The sequence below is a fragment of the Labrus mixtus genome, chromosome 2 (assembly GCF_963584025.1).
Source record: "Labrus mixtus chromosome 2, fLabMix1.1, whole genome shotgun sequence".
Lineage (NCBI taxonomy): Eukaryota > Metazoa > Chordata > Actinopteri > Labriformes > Labridae > Labrus > Labrus mixtus.
The window spans coordinates 32,156,196-32,176,488 of record NC_083613.1 but is presented as its reverse complement, the minus strand read 5'-3'; the positions used below and the strand labels follow the sequence as shown (position 1 = coordinate 32,176,488).

At 43.5% G+C, this 20,293-nt stretch overlaps 1 protein-coding gene across 1 annotated transcript in view; it reads left to right on the top strand.

The window, feature by feature from the left end:
- The window catches only part of usp43a (ubiquitin specific peptidase 43a), a 123,201-nt gene that overhangs the window by 46,630 nt on the left and 56,278 nt on the right, over positions 1-20,293 (top strand). The window contains exons 3-6 of the mRNA XM_061062651.1: positions 1,501-1,604; positions 12,951-13,043; positions 18,824-18,959; positions 19,881-20,019. Coding sequence (XP_060918634.1) covers positions 1,501-1,604; positions 12,951-13,043; positions 18,824-18,959; positions 19,881-20,019 — 472 coding nt within the window. The remainder of the gene's footprint in view (positions 1-1,500; positions 1,605-12,950; positions 13,044-18,823; positions 18,960-19,880; positions 20,020-20,293) is intronic.

Genomic DNA, 20,293 nt, shown 5'->3' with positions numbered 1-20,293 from the left:
ATAAGCCTATCCAAACACTGGTTACAAAAAAGCACACAAGAATTCAACAGCCTGTGACCTGTGAGATGAATTGCATGGAGTGTACGTGATGAACTGTGCGTTTGACTTTCTTAGCGATGAGGACACCTTTGCTAGGCAACAGTAACACGGGCACCAAATGATCATTGCTGTCGGCACGTAGCAGCCATAGAGGTTAATGATTTTTAAGCTAGCTAGCTGGTGACATAATGAAGGAACTCAAAGAAATAATAACGGAGAAGAAAAAAGATGAAGCTGTTGGCAATGACATTCTCGGACCCCACTTTGGGAATCACTCACTAACCCAAGTTCTGTCTCGTTATTGCATACAAATAAATCATTAAATCCTTGTTACGTCGAAAGTTGTGCTAGACGCTAGCTGAGTCCGGTAAATATCATGTAGCTGTAACACATTTTTGAGTTCTTCTTTGGTTTCTCCAAAGGTTTGGTTAAGCTCCACGAGCAGAAACGTGCTCAAACTAGGATCAATATTGGAGATGTTTTTGAAAAATGGAGAGAGGTTAGAACACAGAAAGGTTTACAGACCCATGCAGAGCTGGATAAACACTGAAGCTTCAGAGTCCACCACATGGTGACCTGAGTGAGCATCGACTCTAGAGAGGAGGAGGGGGGGGGGGGGGACAGCTCTCTACAATGTTTAGAATTTAAACTGCAGTACCCATTTTAAACACTAGGCGTCAGTGTTTCATATTTCTCATTTAAGGTAGGCAGCACACGACGATGCACTTTAATTTTTTTTTTAATCTTTGAGTGGGTTTCTGTGTAAGGACTTATTCTGAAGAAAGTCTGAGTGAGCTGAGAACGCTGCAGGATATTATCAGGAGAATTCCTGTCCGACCAGGATAGTCTCCTGCTGTGAGGTGCATGTGTGAACAACTAGATCTGCAGGATTTTAGGGGCAGTCCTGTGTAATTGACGATGGATTATTGATTTATGTTTCATTGTTTGTTCCTGCAACCGTGCAAACCTGAGAATGTATAGGCTGTGCCTGTGGTACCCTGCTGTTCATTCATGTATTTTTTCCCGTCCTCCTGAAATGATCTAGATATTTTCAGGAGTGCAGACGTGAAAACGAAAGTCTTTATTGCAGCTATTATTCACAGCAGGCAGCTGCTGCAGATGGTGCAGAAGCTGAGCTGTGCTTCCTGGATCTCGTTAAAAAAATAAAGTTTTGCACGATCTCTTTCTGTGCAACCAGAAACTGAACTTCAGCGAACACAGATGGGATACATAATGTTGCACACAGCCTCAGTTTGTAGTTCAGACTTGACAACTCATTTGTAAAAGGAAATCTTTAATACATTTTCTGACAGCTTTGTGGAAACAAGTGTTCTGATCATCATCACAAGTGTGATGATGGTGTGTTTGTATTCATGTGTCTGCCTACAAAGTTTGTTTTTAAAGTTCATGTGCAGTATTTCGTGCCTAATTTCCCCCCCTTTTTTTATCTCTTGTCTGCAGGGGCCCAGTTCACTGGAGGAGCCTTCCAGTCCCAGTTCAGCCAGCACACAGCAGCCTCGGAGTCGACACAGTTTTGTTCAGGAGCACTTTCAGGCTCAGTACAGGTGAGAGGCAAAGCTTTTTCATCCATCTATACATTTTTCTTCCGTTTATCCGGGGCCATGTCGCGTCGGCAGCAGGCCCTCTCCCCAGCAACGTTCTCCAGCTCCTCCTGGGGGACCAAGCGCGACCAGAATGAGCCCAGCCACCCTTTGGAGGAAACTCATTTTGGCTGCTTGTATCTGCTAATTAATTTTTTCGGTCACTACCCATGACCATAGTTGAGGGATGGAACACAGATCAACTTGTAAATCGAGAGCTTTGCCCTCCGGCTCAACTCCCTCTTCACTTCGACGGCCCGACAATCCGCCTTGTCAATCTCACGATCCATTTTACCCTCACTCCTCAACAAGACCCCGAGATACTTGAACTCCTTCGCTCAGAGACTCACTCCCAACCCGGAGGGAGAAGTCCACCGTGTATCTGTGAGCAGAAATAATGGAGTCATATACACCAACCACATGACAAAGCAGGTTATTGATTCAATGCAGTAAAGTGCAGTTTTTAAATCCTGTGTTCGCTTTTTGAACAATTCTGTCAAAAGCATGAAACTCAAAGCTCTTAGGAAGAAGTGGGACGCAAACCTAATTTTGGAAACTTTCTTAAGTCACGTATCAATAATGCAGAATGCATGCTGGATACTCGCGGGCGCTACAGTACGTCTAATGTCCTGAGGTGGTGTTTGAATAAAGTGAGCACAATGCATACTGTTAAAAGAGAAAAAGGTAGCACAGGTGAGAATGTGTTTTTTCCCTCCTGCGGATAAGAATCAGTAGGTGGAGAAAGTAGGTCAGACAGACCTGTGAAAGATTCAGCAGATCCATCTTCAGCTCTGCTTTATTCAAAGTGGAGAGTCTGAAACTCCAGTCCCCTGCTTTAAAAGACCCTCGGATTGAAATGACTGCAGACCTTCAGTAACCCTTTGACAACACGAGGTTTTGTAGATTACCTTCGTCTACATGTGCATCGACGATTAAACAATGTGAGATAAGATGGTCCAAACATTTTACCATCGTTTTTTCTTTCTTTTTTTAAGATTTCTTTTTGGGCTTTTTGGGCTTATTAGAGAGACAACAAGGTGAAAAGAGTCAGTAATAAGATAGAGACAGAGAGAGAGAGAGGGGAATGACATGCAGGAAAGTAGCAACAAGTCGGATTCGAACCCGTGCCGCCCGCTTCGAGGACCACAGCCTTTTTACGTTCACATTCAAAGTCAAAAAACATTATCTGTACTAATTCAAAGGCACATAGAGCAGTCGAATGACGAAAATAGGAGGTGCAAAGACAGTGGAAGATAGACTAAAAATACAAATTAAATACACAATTTAAAGGTCACATAGTCTCCTCTTTTTCAATCAGTTTAAATAATTCTCAGAGCTCCTCAAAACATGTGTGTGAAGTGTCTTGTTCTAAATCCACTCTGATCCTGTATTTGATCATGTCTATAAACCCCTCTATTTCAGCCCTGCTCAGAACAGGCTGTTTCTGTGTCTGTACCTTTAAATATGTAAATGAGCTGTGTCTGACCACGCCCCCTCTCTGGAAGGGCTTGGGTGTACTCGGTGCTCTCTCGCTCCATGTCCTATTGTTTACGGTGAGAAGGCAGACTCAGAGGGGCAGAACAAACACCTAGCTGTGGGAGTGTCACCCACCTGAATCAAACTGTGCTCATGGATGGTAATAGACGATAGTACAGCATCTTCATGGAGTACAAACTAGTTTGACAAGTGTTTCTTCACCATGTTGATTCTTTGACACCCGAAGCTGTTTACTCCCTTCATGCAGCTCGAGGGCTTTTTTTTTTAAATATTTCCTATTGTAAGCTCCTTGTTGTTTTCCAGTAGCGTTCAAACAAACAGACGTGTGAGGATAAGAACTCAGGACAGGGCAGCTGTAGCAATAACACATCTCCGGCTCACGAGGCGATGAAAGGAGACAGAGCGAAGAGAACATTTTGCTCTTGTGTCAGCCGGCAGTGTAGACTTCATTCACTCCTTTCTCATCCACTTTTACAGCCAGAGTTCTACTGTATTTCATCCTCGACACTGAAGTGTGAAACTAACGCAGCCAAACTGGACAGAATATGACACATTCATGGTATGTTTCTTAATCTTTTTAAGCGTCCTTTGGAGCTGCGCATGAAGCTCCAACAGAAATTCTGACACACACCCTCAGTGATTTGAAATCAGCTGATTTCTCCTGATCTATCCGAGAGTCGGTACCAATGAACTAGTTTAAAAATGAAGCCAATGTGGAAGTGCAAAATCCTGCAGTTCCTCCAGTCTCCACTAGAGGCTGGCTGCAGAAGCACCAGAAGTCACATACTCACCACATTCAAAAAAGCTGTTTTTACAGCAGAAATTAACATGTTTACATCATGTTTCATGTAATATTTAACTCTGACACCTAGTGTTTAAAACGGGTACTGCAGTCCAAATTTAAAACATCGTAGAGCGCTGTCTCCCCCCGCCCCCTCCTCTCTAGAGTCGATGCTCACGCAGGTTGCCATGTCATGGACACTGAAGCTTCAGTGTTTATCCAGCTCTGCATGGGTCTGTAAACCTTTCTGTGTTCTAACCTCTCTCCATTTTTCAAAAAGCATCTCCAATATTGATCCTAGTTTGAGCACGTTTCTGCTCGTGGAGCTTATTAGAAACATGCAGAGGCTTTTTAGGTCGGGTACAATCACTTCTATCTGAACCACTTCTCTTGCCCGCTTCCATCGCTGCAACACCTGTTGACCTGATAACTGCTCTCATATCTGACAAACAGAGGGGCGTCCAAACGGCCGTGTATCTTACTGATTGCTCGTTTAAGACCTCCAGAGCGGGCGTCCCGGGTTGGAATCTGACCTGTGGTTCCTTTCTTGCATGTTGTCCCCCCTTCCTCTCGCTCTCCTCGGTTTCTGACTCTATCCACTGTTCTGCCTCTAAATAAAGGCATAGAAGAATCTTCATTGTGAATCGATGCTGCATCGTCATGGATGGAGTAGTGATATTCACAGGTAGCTGAGCACTGATTTGTTTCCAAACTCCGATAGTCTGACTGATGACTCACTTCTTTAATGAATCCGAGACCAAAACCCCCTGATGGTCAGTGATGTGTTGTCTTCTCTGGTGTCACCAGTAAATATGCTTTTTATAAATCTGTATTCTCATCTCATTTTAGTCTCAGTCTCAGTCTGAGCTGGATTTAGTCTGCTGACTCGGGAGACTTTTTTTTTTTTCGTAAACTTCTCTGTTTTTTTACTCGTCCCCTCCTCTTTGCTTCGTGTAATCACTGGAGGACTGGAGTCACTTTGCCTCTTAATGCAGGCTAACAAAAGAGCAATCACTCCCCCTCCATCTCGCTGTGTCTCATTCTTGTTTCTTTGTTTCTCTCTCTCTCTCTCCCTGTTGTCTTTCTCAGGCCTCTCCTTCTCTCCTCTCTCTCTCTCTCTCTTTCTCTCTTTCCCTCTCTCTCTCTCTCTCTCTCTCTTTCTCTCTTTCCCTCTCTCTCTCTCTATCTCTCTCTCTTTCCCTCTCTCTCTCTCTTTCTCTCTTTCCCTCTCTCTCTATCTCTCTCTCTTTCTCTCCTCTTTCTCTCTCTCTCTCTCTCTCCCTGTCTGTATCACTCAGCTGATCTCTCGCTCCTCCCTCCTCTTCCTCCCTGAATCTTTTCTTTCTCTTTATCTCTCAGAGATGCTCCTCAGAGGTGTTCAGTGCAGTTTGTCTGATCTGAATAAATGTTTGCGATTAGAGCCGGAGCTGTCTTGTGGTTTGGGGCTTCCAGAGTGGGACGCCACTGCTCGAGTCACTCCATCGTGCCGAAGCGTTTAAATGAGTCTTTGTCAAAGGACCCCCCCCCCTCCCTCTCCTCATCCCCGTTTGTCATCCTCAGTTTTGCAGCATCTATTCTTAATAGCCTGGGAGACGTGCGGAGGGCCCCGGCCTCTGTCTCCATCAGAACAAACAAGACAGTCCAGGACGGGTACTCTTCCTCTCACGCTGACTTTTTATTGCGATGCAGATTTGATGTGAAAACATTGGGGATATTATACAATTTGTAGAATAAATGTTGTCACATAGATGCTCCAGTTTCTGTGATTTTCCCGGCTTGCAGAGCTGCAGAAATAAGAGACGTACTAACTCTACTTTTTCTTTTCTTCCTGATATCGTTTTTAATAAAAAAACGAGAATCTCTCCAAAACTCGTCTAATTAAGAAACATCTTCAGAACTCTGAATCAAAACCTGTTTTCATTCTGTTATCTTTGACTAACATGCAACTCTCTGCTGCTTATACACTCAGCAGAACAGAACAATGCCACTCATTGATTACCTGTGAGATTCTTAAAGGGGTCATATTATGCTGTTTCTGGTTTTATATGCTCTTTAGTGTGTTTCCCATGTGTCCTGTGCATGTTTAGGCACATCTATGTGCAAAAATTCAAAGTCCACAGAAACGTGGCTTCTCCTACATCCTCCTGTTAGCTGTAGCATTAGCTGCATGTAACGCTCGGTTCTAGCCCCCCTCGAAAAAAATATGCCAGTGTGACACTTCACCCAGTGTGGAAGGGAGAAATGTCCAAAGCGCACAGTTTATCCACAGGGGTACCTCAAGGGTCAGTGCTTGGTCCCCTTCTCTTCTCCATACACACAAGCTCACTTGGTTCAATAATCCGCTCTCATGGCTTCTCATACCACTGCTATGCTGACGATACCCAGCTCTTCCTGTCATTCCTGCCAGACGATGTTACAGTCTCTGCAAGAATCTCGTCATGCCTTGCTGATATCTCTAAATGGATGAATGAACGGCACCTTCAACTCAATCTTTCAAAGACTGAGCTCCTTGTCATCCCAGCCAGTCCCTCTATGCAACCACAGATCAATATCCAGCTTGGAACAACCAAACTCATGCCCTCAAAGTCTGCCCGGAACCTGGGTGTCATGATTGATGACCAGCTAACTTTTAAGGTTCAAGTAGCCTCGATTGCCCGGTCATGTCGATTTGCCCTGTACAACATCAGGAAGATCAGACCTTACCTGTCAGAACATGCTACACAGCTCCTGGTACAGGCTCTTCGATATCACGCATCGATTATTGCAACTCTCTACTGGCAGGTCTTCCTACATACACTATCAAACCTTAGACCAGAGCCTTAGAGAGAGAGTCAGAAGCGAGCCGGTGCATGGAGCAGCAGTACATGAAAACAGACACTTTTTTATAACTTTAGCTATTGTGAACATACTTTAGTAGGTACATAGATTAAATATACGAACCCCAAAAAGGGCAGAATATGACCTCTTTAAAGCAGACCCTGCTCATCATGGGAGCACATTGGTGATGCCTCAGCATTTCAAGAGAGGACATGTTGGACGTTTCTCTTTTAAAAATCATCTTTGACATTCAACCTAACAGTCCAGAGTTAGTTATTTCTTCTCCCCCCTGTGGTGTGAAATTCCGAGTCGTTAACAATTAATGTTCCACAAAGAAAAACCTTTTAAGAGCCATTAATGCAGCAAAGCAAATTGATCTCCAACTTGTTTCAAATTATTTCTTAAACCACTCACATATCTTTTTTTACTTTCCAAGTTGAAAATGTTCTCTCATCTTCCAAGATGTCCACAGGGACTCCCCCCCCCCACCACTCCTGCACAACCGCTTCTGCAGCGGTGTGGATGTGCTCACGTTGACCTCCCTGAAGCGTCCGTCTGGTGATTCCACACCACACAGCTGCACAAAACATGACCACACTTTGACCCCTTCTTACTTTGATTTTGAAAACTTTCACCACCCACAGAGCTTTCCTGGAGTCCAGCCTCACGCAGCACTGCGCCCCCCCCCCCCCCCCCCCCCCCCCCTCCTGCTGGTACCCCCCCTGCTCTCTGTAGGATCACACTTTGAAGTGGGTGTTCGCTAGTTAGTGCAGGTCATTATCAAATAAGAAGAAAGTCTTTGATCGTTTTTTCTATTTTTTGTCTTCTAAAAATCAAAAAGTTTTCAAGTTTAAATCGACATTTTCAGTAAATATAAAGACATAGATGACATGAATTTATTCTTAACTGGCTAGAATTTAATATCCATAAAATGTATGAGCTTAAAGGCAGGGTTGGTAATTTTCTCCAGATCCACTTTTTCAGATTTTGGTTGAAATTGTCTTTAGGTCCTGACAGAAATTAATAACTCATGTGCTCTGAAAAAGGAACAAAGAAAATCCGTCATCCATAGCAGGAAGCCTGTAAAAACTTCAACCAATGTCTGCCACGAGGTACCAATCTGATGAACCAATCACAGCCTCCCTTCTCTCCCTGCTTGTTCTCTACCCTTTGAGAGTTTACTTACTGCTGAATGAGACATGAGACGACGTAGTTTCTACACAATGTAAAGCGGGGTACACACTACAAGATAATAGTGCTGTCACTTTTGGAAAAAAATCGACTTTGAACGAATTTAGAATATGACAAGTAACATTTGAACCCCACCTGCTGTCTGCAGAGAAACGATTCTCCTTCATGTTAGTTTGCATCTCCTGAATCACACCCCGGCCCGTTGCTTTTGCCACAACATCAGTGTCTTCACTTACTGAGGTCACGCAATGGTCAAGTTACACTGAGAGTGCCCTCTGCTGGACCAAAGTCAGCAAAGGCCCGATTTTCTCACCAGATCCTCCTGTGGTGTGAGGTGTGTTAAGAGTGATTTTAACCTCCTTGATCTGCTCATTGGGTGTCCTTTGTCTTCCCGTGTGACGACCATGAACATATTTAGTTCTCAGAGGACTTTTTCCACTCAATCCATAAACACATCTAGCCTTTTTTTTTAGGTTTGCTCTTTTTTGCTCTGCTGCGGATCGGTCCTAAAAGTTTAAAATAATTGATAATATGAGATTGAAAATGTCAGCTGTGAGAAGAATATATCAGACCTTTCATGACACTCATACGACGCTCATACATCTTCTCCGGGGGAAGGGAACGTGCAGATTTCTTTTTTTTTTTTAATTGACCCCAGAATCATTGCAACAGGTCTTGATATTGATAATTGATGCAAACTTCTACCACACGCTTATTACGTGTACTTTCTTTAAAATCTGAAGCAGTGCAGGCCTGAGGCAGCTGACTCATGAACACTGATGCTCTGCACGTAACAGTCTAGCCAAGACCTATAAATATGTATTCTGCACTCAACACTCGATCATTTATCATTTACAAGTGGCCCGGGGGGGATTTGGGAAGATAAGAATATATGTAGGTTTTTCTTTAATTTATTTAGGTTTTATTTGTTGGTTTTTAATACCTTCAAAGAGAGAGAGGGGATAGAGTCAGAAATCAGGGAGAGAGAGAGAGAGAGAGGAATGACATGCAGGAAAGGTCAAACCGCTTTGAGGACAACAGCCTTTGTACATGGTGTGCAAACTAACCACTAAGCCACCAGCGCCCCAAAAACTTCCTGAACCCTGTGACACTCTCACTTTCTGCACACATCTTGATGGATGTTCACACCATGCCGCAGAGTACACACCTTCTCACTGACACAGTCCACTGATGGAGTCAATTTGGTCACAGGTGGAATTCGAACCCGGGGCCGCCCGCTTAGAGGACTTTAGCCTCCATACATGGTGTAGGCACTAACCACCACTAGGCTGCTGGCGTCCCTTTTATGCCTTCAATGTTAGAACAGCTGATAGAGCTGGAAACAGGATCAAGGGAGCGGGGAGGAAGAAGTGGGAAACGAGCCACCGGTCAGAGTCCTACCCGGGCTGCCGGCTAGGAGGACGTCAGCCTCTGCACATGGAGCGTGCGTCAGATATTTAGAGAAGCTGCTGTTCTGTCGGTCAGCTGCGTGTTCGGTGGCGTAGTGAAGCTTCAGGTACCTGGCCTGAAGGATTGTGGGCTTTATGTTTGACGTATCAGCCCCACTACTTGCTGCCTATCAGAAATACACACACACACACACACACACGCACACACACACACACACACACACACACACACACACACACACACACACACGCACATTTGTCCACCAGACTGGAAACACTGTCAGTTTCACCACAAGCTGTGTGTGTGTGGCTGTGTGTGTGTGTGTGTGTGTGTGTGTGTGTGTGTGTGTGTGTGGCTGTGTGTGTGTGTGTGTGTGTGTGTGTGTGTGTGTGTGTGTGTGTGTGTCTACAGTATGTTTGTGTGTGTGTGTGTGTGTGTGCGTGTGTGTGTGTCTGTGTGTGTGTGCGTGTGTGTGTGTGTCTGTCTGTGTGTGTGTCTGTGTGTGTGTCTGTGTGTGTGTCTACAGTATGTTTGTGTGTGTGTGTGTGTCTACAGTATGTTTGTGTGTGTGTGTGCGTGTGTGTGTGTGTGTCTGTGTGTGTGTGTGTGTGTGTGTGTGTGTGTGTGTGTCTGTCTGTGTGTGTGTGTGTGTGTGTGTGTGTCTGTCTGTGTGTGTCTGTGTGTGTGTCTGTGTGTGTGTCTACAGTATGTTTGTGTGTGTGTGTGTGTGTGTCTACAGTGTGTGTGTGTGTGTGTGTGTGTGTCTACAGTATGTTTGTGTGTGTGTGTGTGTGTGTCTACAGTATGTGTGTGTGTGTGTGTGTGTGTGTCTACAGTATGTTTGTGTGCGTGTGTGTGTGTGTGTGTGTGTGTGTGTGTGTGTGTGTGTGTCTGTCTGTGTGTGTGTCTGTGTGTGTGTGTGTCTACAGTATGTGTGTGTGTGTGTGTGTGTGTGTCTACAGTATGTTTGTGTGTGTGTGTGTGTGTGTGTGTGTGTGTGTGTGTGTGTGTGTCTACAGTATGTTTGTGAGTATGTTTGTGTGTGTGTGTGTGTGTGTGTGTCTACAGTATGTTTGTGTGTGTGTGTGTGTGTGTGTGTCTACAGTATGTTTGTGTGTGTGTGTGTGTGTGTGTGTGTGTGTGTGTGTGTGTGTGTGTGTGTGTGTGTGTGTGTGTGTGTGTGTGTGTGTGTGTGTGTGTGTGTGTGCTGACGGCCTGTCAGTCTGCTTCACTCAGTACAAACCAGCATCATTAGCGAGCCTGTGACTGTCTGCCTCGGCACGCTGCTCACAACACTGACAGCCTGAAAACTGTTGTATTATTTCCAACATATTTGTACATCCGACGTGTTAGCAGCTCCACAGACTTGGATGCGACTCAACTGGCAGGAATGATAGCGAGACAGCAGGAGATCAACCGAGCATCAGGCAACACACTCACACTCTCAAAATGTGCAGAAACGCTGTAAGCTGTCAGCGTTATGCAGCAACAATTCCCTCTGAGAGTCATTTACAAAGGACATCAGAAGTTAACGTACAGAGAGGGAAACTACTATAAAGTTTTTTGTACAGCAACGTTTGCTACATTAAAAAAAACTCTTACTCTATTTTTAAAACTTCAACAGCATGAAACCAAAACAACTCGCGCTGCATTGTTGTGTTACCATGCTAATGCTAGCGATCTTTATTATGCTCGTATCTTCACACTGCATGTAAATTTACCTGAAATGAGCGTGATCTAGAAACACAGTTAAGCAGTGAGTACAGTATGTTATTCTTCTTTTCTCTAGTCCCTCAATTAAACAACTTTTATACACGAGGGGAGGAGTCAGCCGGCCGTCCGGGCGATGTAAACAAACTGAAGATAGGACTCTGAAAACTCTGAAAACAGACAATGGGACTCGGGTGTTACACCCATTGTAGACAGTTATGACTCACAGAGTTATTTTCAGAGGATAGACTTGATTTATATTATATTTAAGTGTGAAAAATCACATATAAAGCCTTTAAAGAACTCACATCTGTAAAATAGTTATGTCTCTGCCCCATTAAGGCCCCGACTCACCAAACATACCGCAAAGACTACAGCCGACGGCCGACCACCACGTACATGCAAGAGAGGAAATAACTCTCCATGCCAGCAGTCGGCGGTAGCCTGTTGTTATGATACAAGAAGATCATTTTCACACCGTCTCCACTCGAATTATATTTAGCCTACTAATCGAGAATTTCAAACGCTTTCAAACGTTACAATATGAGCATTAAACCAACGACTTTTAAATATTATTCCCCTAACACAAGTCAATCATCTTTGATCGGGATCGAGTGCAGCTCTCACTTTTTATTTACAATGTCACCTGCTGACGAGAACTCGTTCAGAGAACACAGAAGTGTTTGCGAGCCAGCTTGGAGAGTTTCCAGGTATCTTTTGTCTCTGTGTCTCTCCACCAAAGCGTTAGGGCGCCGTCTGCACAGAGAGAGGAGTCTCCCTCATAAGTTTGCATCTCCTTCACTGAGCCCTCCTTTATTGTGCCAAATTTACATTACCCTCTTTATTTACTGAGATCAAGAGTGTAAGTAAGCGTCAAGTTACGCTAAGAGCACGCAAACTTTTGAATTTGGACCACGGTACCAATTTTAGCTACATATTGCTGCTTTGATTAGTACATTTTTGAGTACTGGTAGGCAGATTTTGTTTCCTGTGGAAGGAGCAAAGAAGATATGTACTCTTGCTTTAGTCTCTCTAAGCTAAGCTAACCAGGGCTAACCTGTAGGTTCACACACAACCCAATGCCGTGGGGAATTGTTCTTATAATGTGACTGCACAATGCCAAAATCTTTCATAATCAAAACAGTCGTCAATCTTTCATGAATCCTGTTTTGCTGCGTCCAACAACGATTCTCTTTTTTCCTTTACTCTATGTTGATGAGCTTCAGTCCTGGAGACTCAAAGACCTTGACGGTTGCTGTCCTCGGCTTTTATCTTGTTTTTTGTTTTGTCAACTCGATTTTGCTGCTGCCAGCCTTCTGTTCAGAGACATACCGTCCCACTGAACCCTAAGACCCGTACTGTCGTCTTTTTTGTTCTTCTCTGTCTCTTTGCTCGCCACTTTTTGCATCATCTGCCTACTCTGAAGTCAGCCTTTGTTCTATTTCCTCCAACCCTTCATCCTTTACTTTCTCCTCTTAAGATAACTGTGTTCTTAGGATCCAGTCTTTTAATATTCTGCAACACCTCACCTGCATAACTCTGTATTTTGTGCACCAATATTTGTAACCTCATCCCACTTTTTCTCACTTTCTGACCTTTATTTAACAACACATTTAGGACAGATTTCTTGATTTGCTTTCTGCAGGGGCCCCAGAGGAGCGCACTCATGTTACACACAAAGTACCAGTCCCATTGGAACCTCATTGAAAAACTTTATAAACAGAATTCACACAATTGAGGTAGTAAAATCAGGACCAAGATGGCAGGTGATGGCAAGAGGAATTATTAACAATGCTACCCAAGGATGGAGACCTAAAGCGCAAATGGCTTTTAAGATATCCAAACAAAGAGTATATAGTCATCAAAAAAATGACTCAAATGTTTCTCTCTCTGTCTTTCTCCAGGTCCTCTCTGACGTGCCCACATTGCCTTAAGCAGAGCAACACCTTCGACCCGTTTTCCTGCATCTCTCTGCCCATCCCCCTACGACAAACGAGGTAATGTATGATGACACACAAAACCATAATGTTGTGACTGTGGACATCAGCTTTCATTTTCAGTTTGATGCCGGTGCATGTTTGTCTGCCCCCTTACATTTAAAACAATGATGGATGAAAAATGATGGTGATTGTCTGGCTCGTTGATCAGTCCCTTCTTCTCTTTGTTGATTCTGGGTCACTTCATCCAAAAAGCGTTCTGATGCTCTCTGGTGGTCTAGGGCTTGTATCAGCTATAGGGTCTGGACTAGGGATGTTCCTATAGGACTCATTTCCTGTCAGCTAAATTTAGACACAGACTCAAGTGAGCACAATTAATTGAATATGGCTAAACACAGGATCACCCCTGGTCTGCAGGTAACATGTCAAATTGATTTGCTGGTTCTGGCTAATGTTAGCAACGCTAGAACCAGCAGCCTTTGGTCCGCCTTGCATGCCTGTTTCGTACAAATAAATACAGTACTTAGCAACCTCAGTGTGCCATCAGTGTGTGAATGGATAGGTGCGACTTGTGGTGTAAAAGTGCTCTGGAGTAAAGCTCAAGTCCATTTACCATTTAACCTCCACCAGAAGAAGGTCCAATAGTAGCTTGCTGCTTGCTACTGTAGCAGACTTGGACATTTTTCCGCCAATAGATTCTCCCTCGGTGCATCGATACTGGAACAGGGACAGTATTCCAGTTAAATGACCTAACAGAGTTGACCGTAGCTCAACTTTACTGACGGTAAGGGTGTAAAGACTACAGCTGACTTTAGTTGCATCATGCAAATCAAATCAATTCAGAGGTGATAACTGAAGAGCTTCTTTGGGACACACAGAGATACTCAGTAGATACAACGTTGTAGGTTTGTCTCCAGTTACCTGATCTCTCTCTCTCTCTCTCTCTCTCTCTCTCTCCTCTCTCTCTCTCTCTCTCTCCTCTCTCTCTCTCTCTCTCTCTCTCTCTCTCTCTCTCTCTCTCTCTCTCTCTCTCTCTCTCTCTCTCTCTCTCTCTCTCTCCCTCTCTCTCTCTCTCTCTCTCTCTTTCTCTCCACGCCTTCAGTCACACACAGTCTCTGAAAAGAATACTAATACAACAAATATCAGTTGAACTCCTCTGACATGATTTGCTTGCAGTCGGTCTGCAGTGATTCCTCATATCTTCAAACATGCAGACGTCCCTGCTCTGCATCCTCTCTGCATGTCCCCCCCCCCCAAACTCAGTTCTGTGACTCCCTTACAGTGTGTGGTCTGTCCCTGCAGTCCACTGAACCCAACAAGGAGGAAAATGCATTCAGATTCACTGCTGGACCCACACTGGCTTCACACACACACACACACACACACACACACACACACACACACACACACACACACACACACACACACACACACACACACACACACACACACACACACACACACACACACACACACACACACACACACACACACACACACACACACACACACACACACACACACACAGTGTCCTCATGCAGCAGTATCCCATTAGAATGCCTGAGAAGTCTGAGGCCCTCAGAGACACAGCAGGGTCTGGCTGACAGCGGGGCACTGAGGTCTGGGTGCTGCAGATATTGCCTCTGTGTAAGAGAAAGAAAGAAAAAAAAAACACACCTCACTATCTCTGACTGTCTCTGCACAGTTCCCCTCAATAAAACTATTTGTTCTCAAGCAACTATTCAGAACGTCTTCAGTCTTTGCCAAGAATCTTCCTCGTTCCTTTGTCAGTGAAATTAATGAAGTTAGGATTTCTCACAGGACCCTGTAAGGCTGCAAAGAACAAAAGGGCCAAACACACTTCCAGAGAATTGACTAAATGATTGCATGCGGCTCCTGTTCTACTTTTGGGATGTACAAGTTATTCATTTTATTTTTATCCCATACATAAAAAATACTTTTATGTATGGGAGAGCTGTCTCCCCCCCCCCCCCCCCCCCTCCTCTCTACAGTCGATGCTCACTCAGGTCACCATGTGGTGGACTCTGAAGCTTCAGTGTTTATCCAGCTCTGCATGGGTCTGTAAACCTTTCTGTGTTCTAACCTCTCTCCATTTTTCAAAAACATCTCCAATATTGATCCTAGTTTGAGCACGTTTCTGCTCGTGGAGCTTATTAGAAACATGCAGAGGCTTTTTAGGTCGGGTACAATCACTTCTATCTGAACCACTTCTCTTGACCGCTTCCATCGCTGCAACACCTGTTGACCTGATAACTGCTCTCATATGTGGCAAACCGAGGGGCATCCAAAACGGCCGTGTGGGGGTGTGTCTTAAAAGCGCCTACCTTCTCTGGTCCAAACAAATCCAGAGCATTCAGGAGCAGAATCTAAAGTTAGAAGGAGGACATACTGGCTGCTGCATCGTTGTCAGAGAAGCCAGCACTTCAAAATAGCATAGCAACAAACATTATGAAAGAGTAATTTAAAGTCTGAGCAGGATTTTGAGATCCTTGAGAAGCACTTCTCTTGTATGTGATAAAAGTAGCATCAATCTTTTTGTGAAACAGGAGGGAGCTGTGAAAATGTAAAAAAAAAAGTTACATTCATTGTCTCAGACATCTGCACTCTACTGAGAGTGTTTTTCTGGTCTAAAAATGTTACCTGTCAGTGCAAATGTGTTCATCAACCGTTTCTCAAAAGTCTCTTTTGACAGTCTCTTTTTCATTCAGCGCCTGAATACAGCATAGCAGGCGAGTTTATTTATAGAACACCATTCATAAAAACCAGAGCTGTAAGGAAATCATCAAAAACAAGACCTAAAAATACAAAATATATTGTGGAGAACTCAGCCGCAGAGTTTCAGCTGAAGTTTATCTACCCAGGATTTTTTTTAAAAGCCATTAGAACGTCAACGCATCAACATGGAGGGGGCTGGGGGGAGGGGGATAAGACACGCCCACTCAATCCTTCATGCCGTCACCATCAGCTGCAACATCAGACAGTCTTTGCCACACACACACACAGAAACACACACACACATAAATAACACATGATACCCATATACAGAGGTTTCCAGATTTTAAAAAATGATCTGGGGGTTTAGTTACTCTTTAAAGGCTTTATATGTGATTTTTTGATCCAGCAGATGTCGCCCTTGAGCACCAGCATGAAACCAAAACAACTTGCGCTGCATTGTTGTGTTAGCATGCTAATGCTAGCGATCTTTATTATGCTCGTATCTTCACACTGCATGTAAATTTACCTGAAATGAGCGTGATCTAGAAACACAGTTAAGCAGTGAGTACAGTATGTTATTCTTCTTTTCTCTAGTCCCTCAATTAAACAACTTTTATACGTGAGGGGAGGAGTCAGCCGGCCGTCCGGGCGATGTAAACAAAGTGAAGATAGGACTCTGAAAACTCTGAAAACGTCACAGACAGTGGGACTCGGGTGTTACACCCATTGTAGACAGTCATGACTCACAGAGTTATTTTCAGAGGATAGACTTGATTTATATTATATTTAAGTGTGAAAAATCACATAGAAAGACTTTAAGCTATAAAGCCACATCCACTAATTTGACCTTTTTACTTTTTATGCCACCACCATGACTTTTTATCTCATCATTATGACTGAAGACGAGTGTTTTTCTTCAGCTTCAATTCTTGGCGTTCACACTTTTTTCTTTTCTGACTGGAAGCAATAAGTGGATTTTCATATATTTCTTCTTCTGTCTGTAAAATAGGAAATGAGGAGACTTTGCTGTTCAGTAGAGACTTTGGTTTTCTAATCAGCAGGGGGGCCGTGAGGCTGCAAACCTGCTGCGACAGAAGACATCTTGATTTCCTGTTCCTCTCGAGGATCATCTCACACCTCTCTCTTCCTTTTTTCATTTCCCATCTCGGAGTCTCATCTCGGAGCATCTTACAGCGTAAATAAAACAGCTGCTGGGATCCTCTGCCTGCCGTCTGGCCCCGTCAGCCACCCCGCTGCTAACGCATTACTCACCTGAATAATGCATGATGGGAAACAGGATGTGGAGGTGTCAGCGATTATCCCAAATGAGAAGGCGTGACCTCGCTCTGTCCCAGCAGCTCTGTCGTTTCCTTCACACTTTTCTTTAATTTCTTTACGATACCTGCTCTCCTTTTTCTTCTCTCATCTCCTCATCACATTCAGTCTTCAGACAGACTTTTACAAAGACTGTGTTACTGATCTATAATTTATTCATAGATCAGTTTATTCTTTTTTTTTTTTGTCACTGAATCAGTCAATTCAATTCAAATAGCTTTATTGGAATGAATGTGTAAAATATATTGCCAAAGTATATAATAACAAATAATACAATAATAATAATGAAAAGTAATAATTAGCAATTAAATATTTTAACAATTAAAATAATAATAATAATAATAATAACAATAATAATAATAATAATAATAATAATAATAATAATAATAATAATAATAATAAATAAATAAAAATAAAATAAGTCTAAGTCTGTTTGCTAAAGAAGCCCTGAGCGGCTGTACATCCGTATATTTTTTTCATGGGAGTAAGTTTTGGTTGTTTTCTCCAGATTTATCTCGTTAACTCAGGATAACAACGCTCATTTTTTCCAGTGATGTCGAGGGAATTTATCAAGCTATCAAGAAAAAACTAAAACCTTGTTATTCCGAGATAATGAGAGATACAAAAGTGCTGCTTGTTAACATGCAAGGCATGCAACTGCTTGGTGTCCCAGACCAGTAAGGGGGACCCTGAGGGCTCACAAACTTAGACCTAAGCAGTGGCCCAAAATGTGCAAATTTTGCAATGACAGTAACCTCCCTAAGGGGGCCCCATCTGACAGCACTCACTCTCGTTGCCCTGCTAAGCGTCTTATGCATTATTGCTGTGAAAACAAAAGTTTCTTAACAAAGAAAAATTAAGAGGAACGATGCGTCTATAGGAGAGAATAAAGAAACAAGAAAAAAGAGGAAGAGGAGAAAATGTGGAGACACTGGCAGATGAATGCTGGTTGCAGAACCCCCCCCCCAATTGATTCTCGCTTCAGGCCCCAAGAAACTCAAGAATCACCACTGGCGATATATCATTTCAGTTGTGGAGAAAACAACTGAAATTTGCCTTATTGATGTATGTCCACTTCCAGTTTGCTTTTATTGTCCTTTTCCAAAAGCTACGACTGAATACAATGAGCTCACTTTGGATCAGACACAGACATCGTGCAGGTAGATTGCTGCTGCAGCGTTGTCAGAGGGATTTCTTTCAGGCGTGCAGCTTCACGGTTTCATTTCAGAGTCTCACTTAGTGCAGGTCTTTTGTTTTCAGCTGAAACACATCAAGACTCTGCAGGAGTACATCTCCTAAACAAACCGTCAGCCTGATCTCTGTTGCCCCATGGCGCACCTGATTTTAAGAAATGCATTATTCTCTCTCTCTATTTGGATTTTAGTTGACGTGTGTCTCCAGAGGTATCTGCATAACACCTGTGTGTGTGTGTGTGTGTGTGTGTGTGTGTGTGTGTGTGTGTGTGTGTGTGTGTGTGTGTGTGTGTGTGTTTGGAATATGAAATTATGTAAATATGCAAAATGAGTATTGCCAAACAATTTGGCACATTGCTCTAAGATGTAATCTATCTTCTCCCTCTCTCTTCCTACCCTTTCCTCCCTAACACACACACACACACACACACACACACACACACACACACACACACACACACACACACACACACATACAAACACACACACACACACACACACACACACACACATACAAACACAAATAATACACTTCCTCCCCCCCTCCCTCTCTCTGCTGTTTTTTTACCCCCACAGACCGATGTATGTGACGCTGGTTTTCAGTACAAAGGGTCAGAGGTACCTGCGGGTGGGACTGGCTGTCCCTCTCTTTGGCTCCATGTCCAGCCTCAGATCCATGGTGGCAGAGGAGGGCAACATCTCCCCAGACCAGGTACACACACACACACACACACACATACACACACACACACACACACACACACACACACACACACACACACCTCTCCACTCTCTCTGCTTGTACTTTGACGTACAGTTTAGACACACAGTTGTGAAAATATTCTAAGTTTGTAGACATGCTAGGTCCACATATTAGTGCTAGAAAATCATGGTAAAGTGTATTTTGCTTAATGTGTGACCTTTAAGTGCTGTTGTCATGGTCACCTCATTATCCTCCCACAAAGGTGCTATAATCAGCACGCCTCTCAATCAAACATGGAAATGTTGTCTTGACATGGCATAAGGCACGATAGAGTCAAAGACTTCAAACCAACACGTCTCAGTCTGCAGTTCAAACTCTGCACGGCTCTGCTCACTGAGTAGAAGCTTTAGTATCAGTGTAAAGGCTCTGATGACTTAAACATGAAAGTAGGACGTGCACACATCGAGTAATAAGACGTTTTGAAGAAGAAACTCGTCCCTGATATTATTCTCTTTGCAGAGTTTCATGATGGGAGTTTTGATCTTCTATATTTTAGTGCTCGAGCTGTGGTGTCTGATTAAATGTCTTTAAGCGTGTACGAGCTGATTTAAAGGATTTATTTCTAAAGCAGCAACCTTTAGATTTTGTCTTTACTTGATCTGATAACACGAGTTTGAGTTTCTCTCTGAACATGCAGAACTCTTTTTATGATGTCGCACATCTCTGCAAGTCTGAACAGGAAGTTAGTTCTTCTGCCATGAAGGCTGAATGTTGTTTTTTCTGTTTCAGTATCACTTAAATTCAGTTTCTGGTCTCATTTGGTATAATTTTGGTTTAAAGCATTCAGAATTATTATTTTTTTTGTAGCTGTGTGTGTCTGAATGCAGAAAGCTCACACCGTCTCGTTTTCCTCTCTCGTCGTGTCTTCAGGTCATCCTCTCCGAGCTCTTCTCCACGGGTTTCCAGCGCTCCTTCTCAGACGACGATGACCTGACAGCCATCGCTGACAGTGATGTCGTCTACGCCTTTCAGGCTCCGCCCCTCCACAGTCGTGGAGGCTCCTCGACATGTACGGCAAAAACAAGGATCTAGTTTCCATCCCTACTGTCCTGTTGATCAACCTTTTACCCTCGACTTTTATAATTAGAAAGACGACATGACAGCTTTTGAAAAAGTGAAGCCTATTTAATGGCTGCGTTATTAGTCATAAGCCCCGCCTCCAGAAGGGGGTCAAACTATATTATCATAAACAATATTTTATTGTGTTATGGTTGTCCCTAGAGTTGTTACGGACCCTCGAAAAAACAACAACAACCCATATATGGACAATTTAAATCCATGAG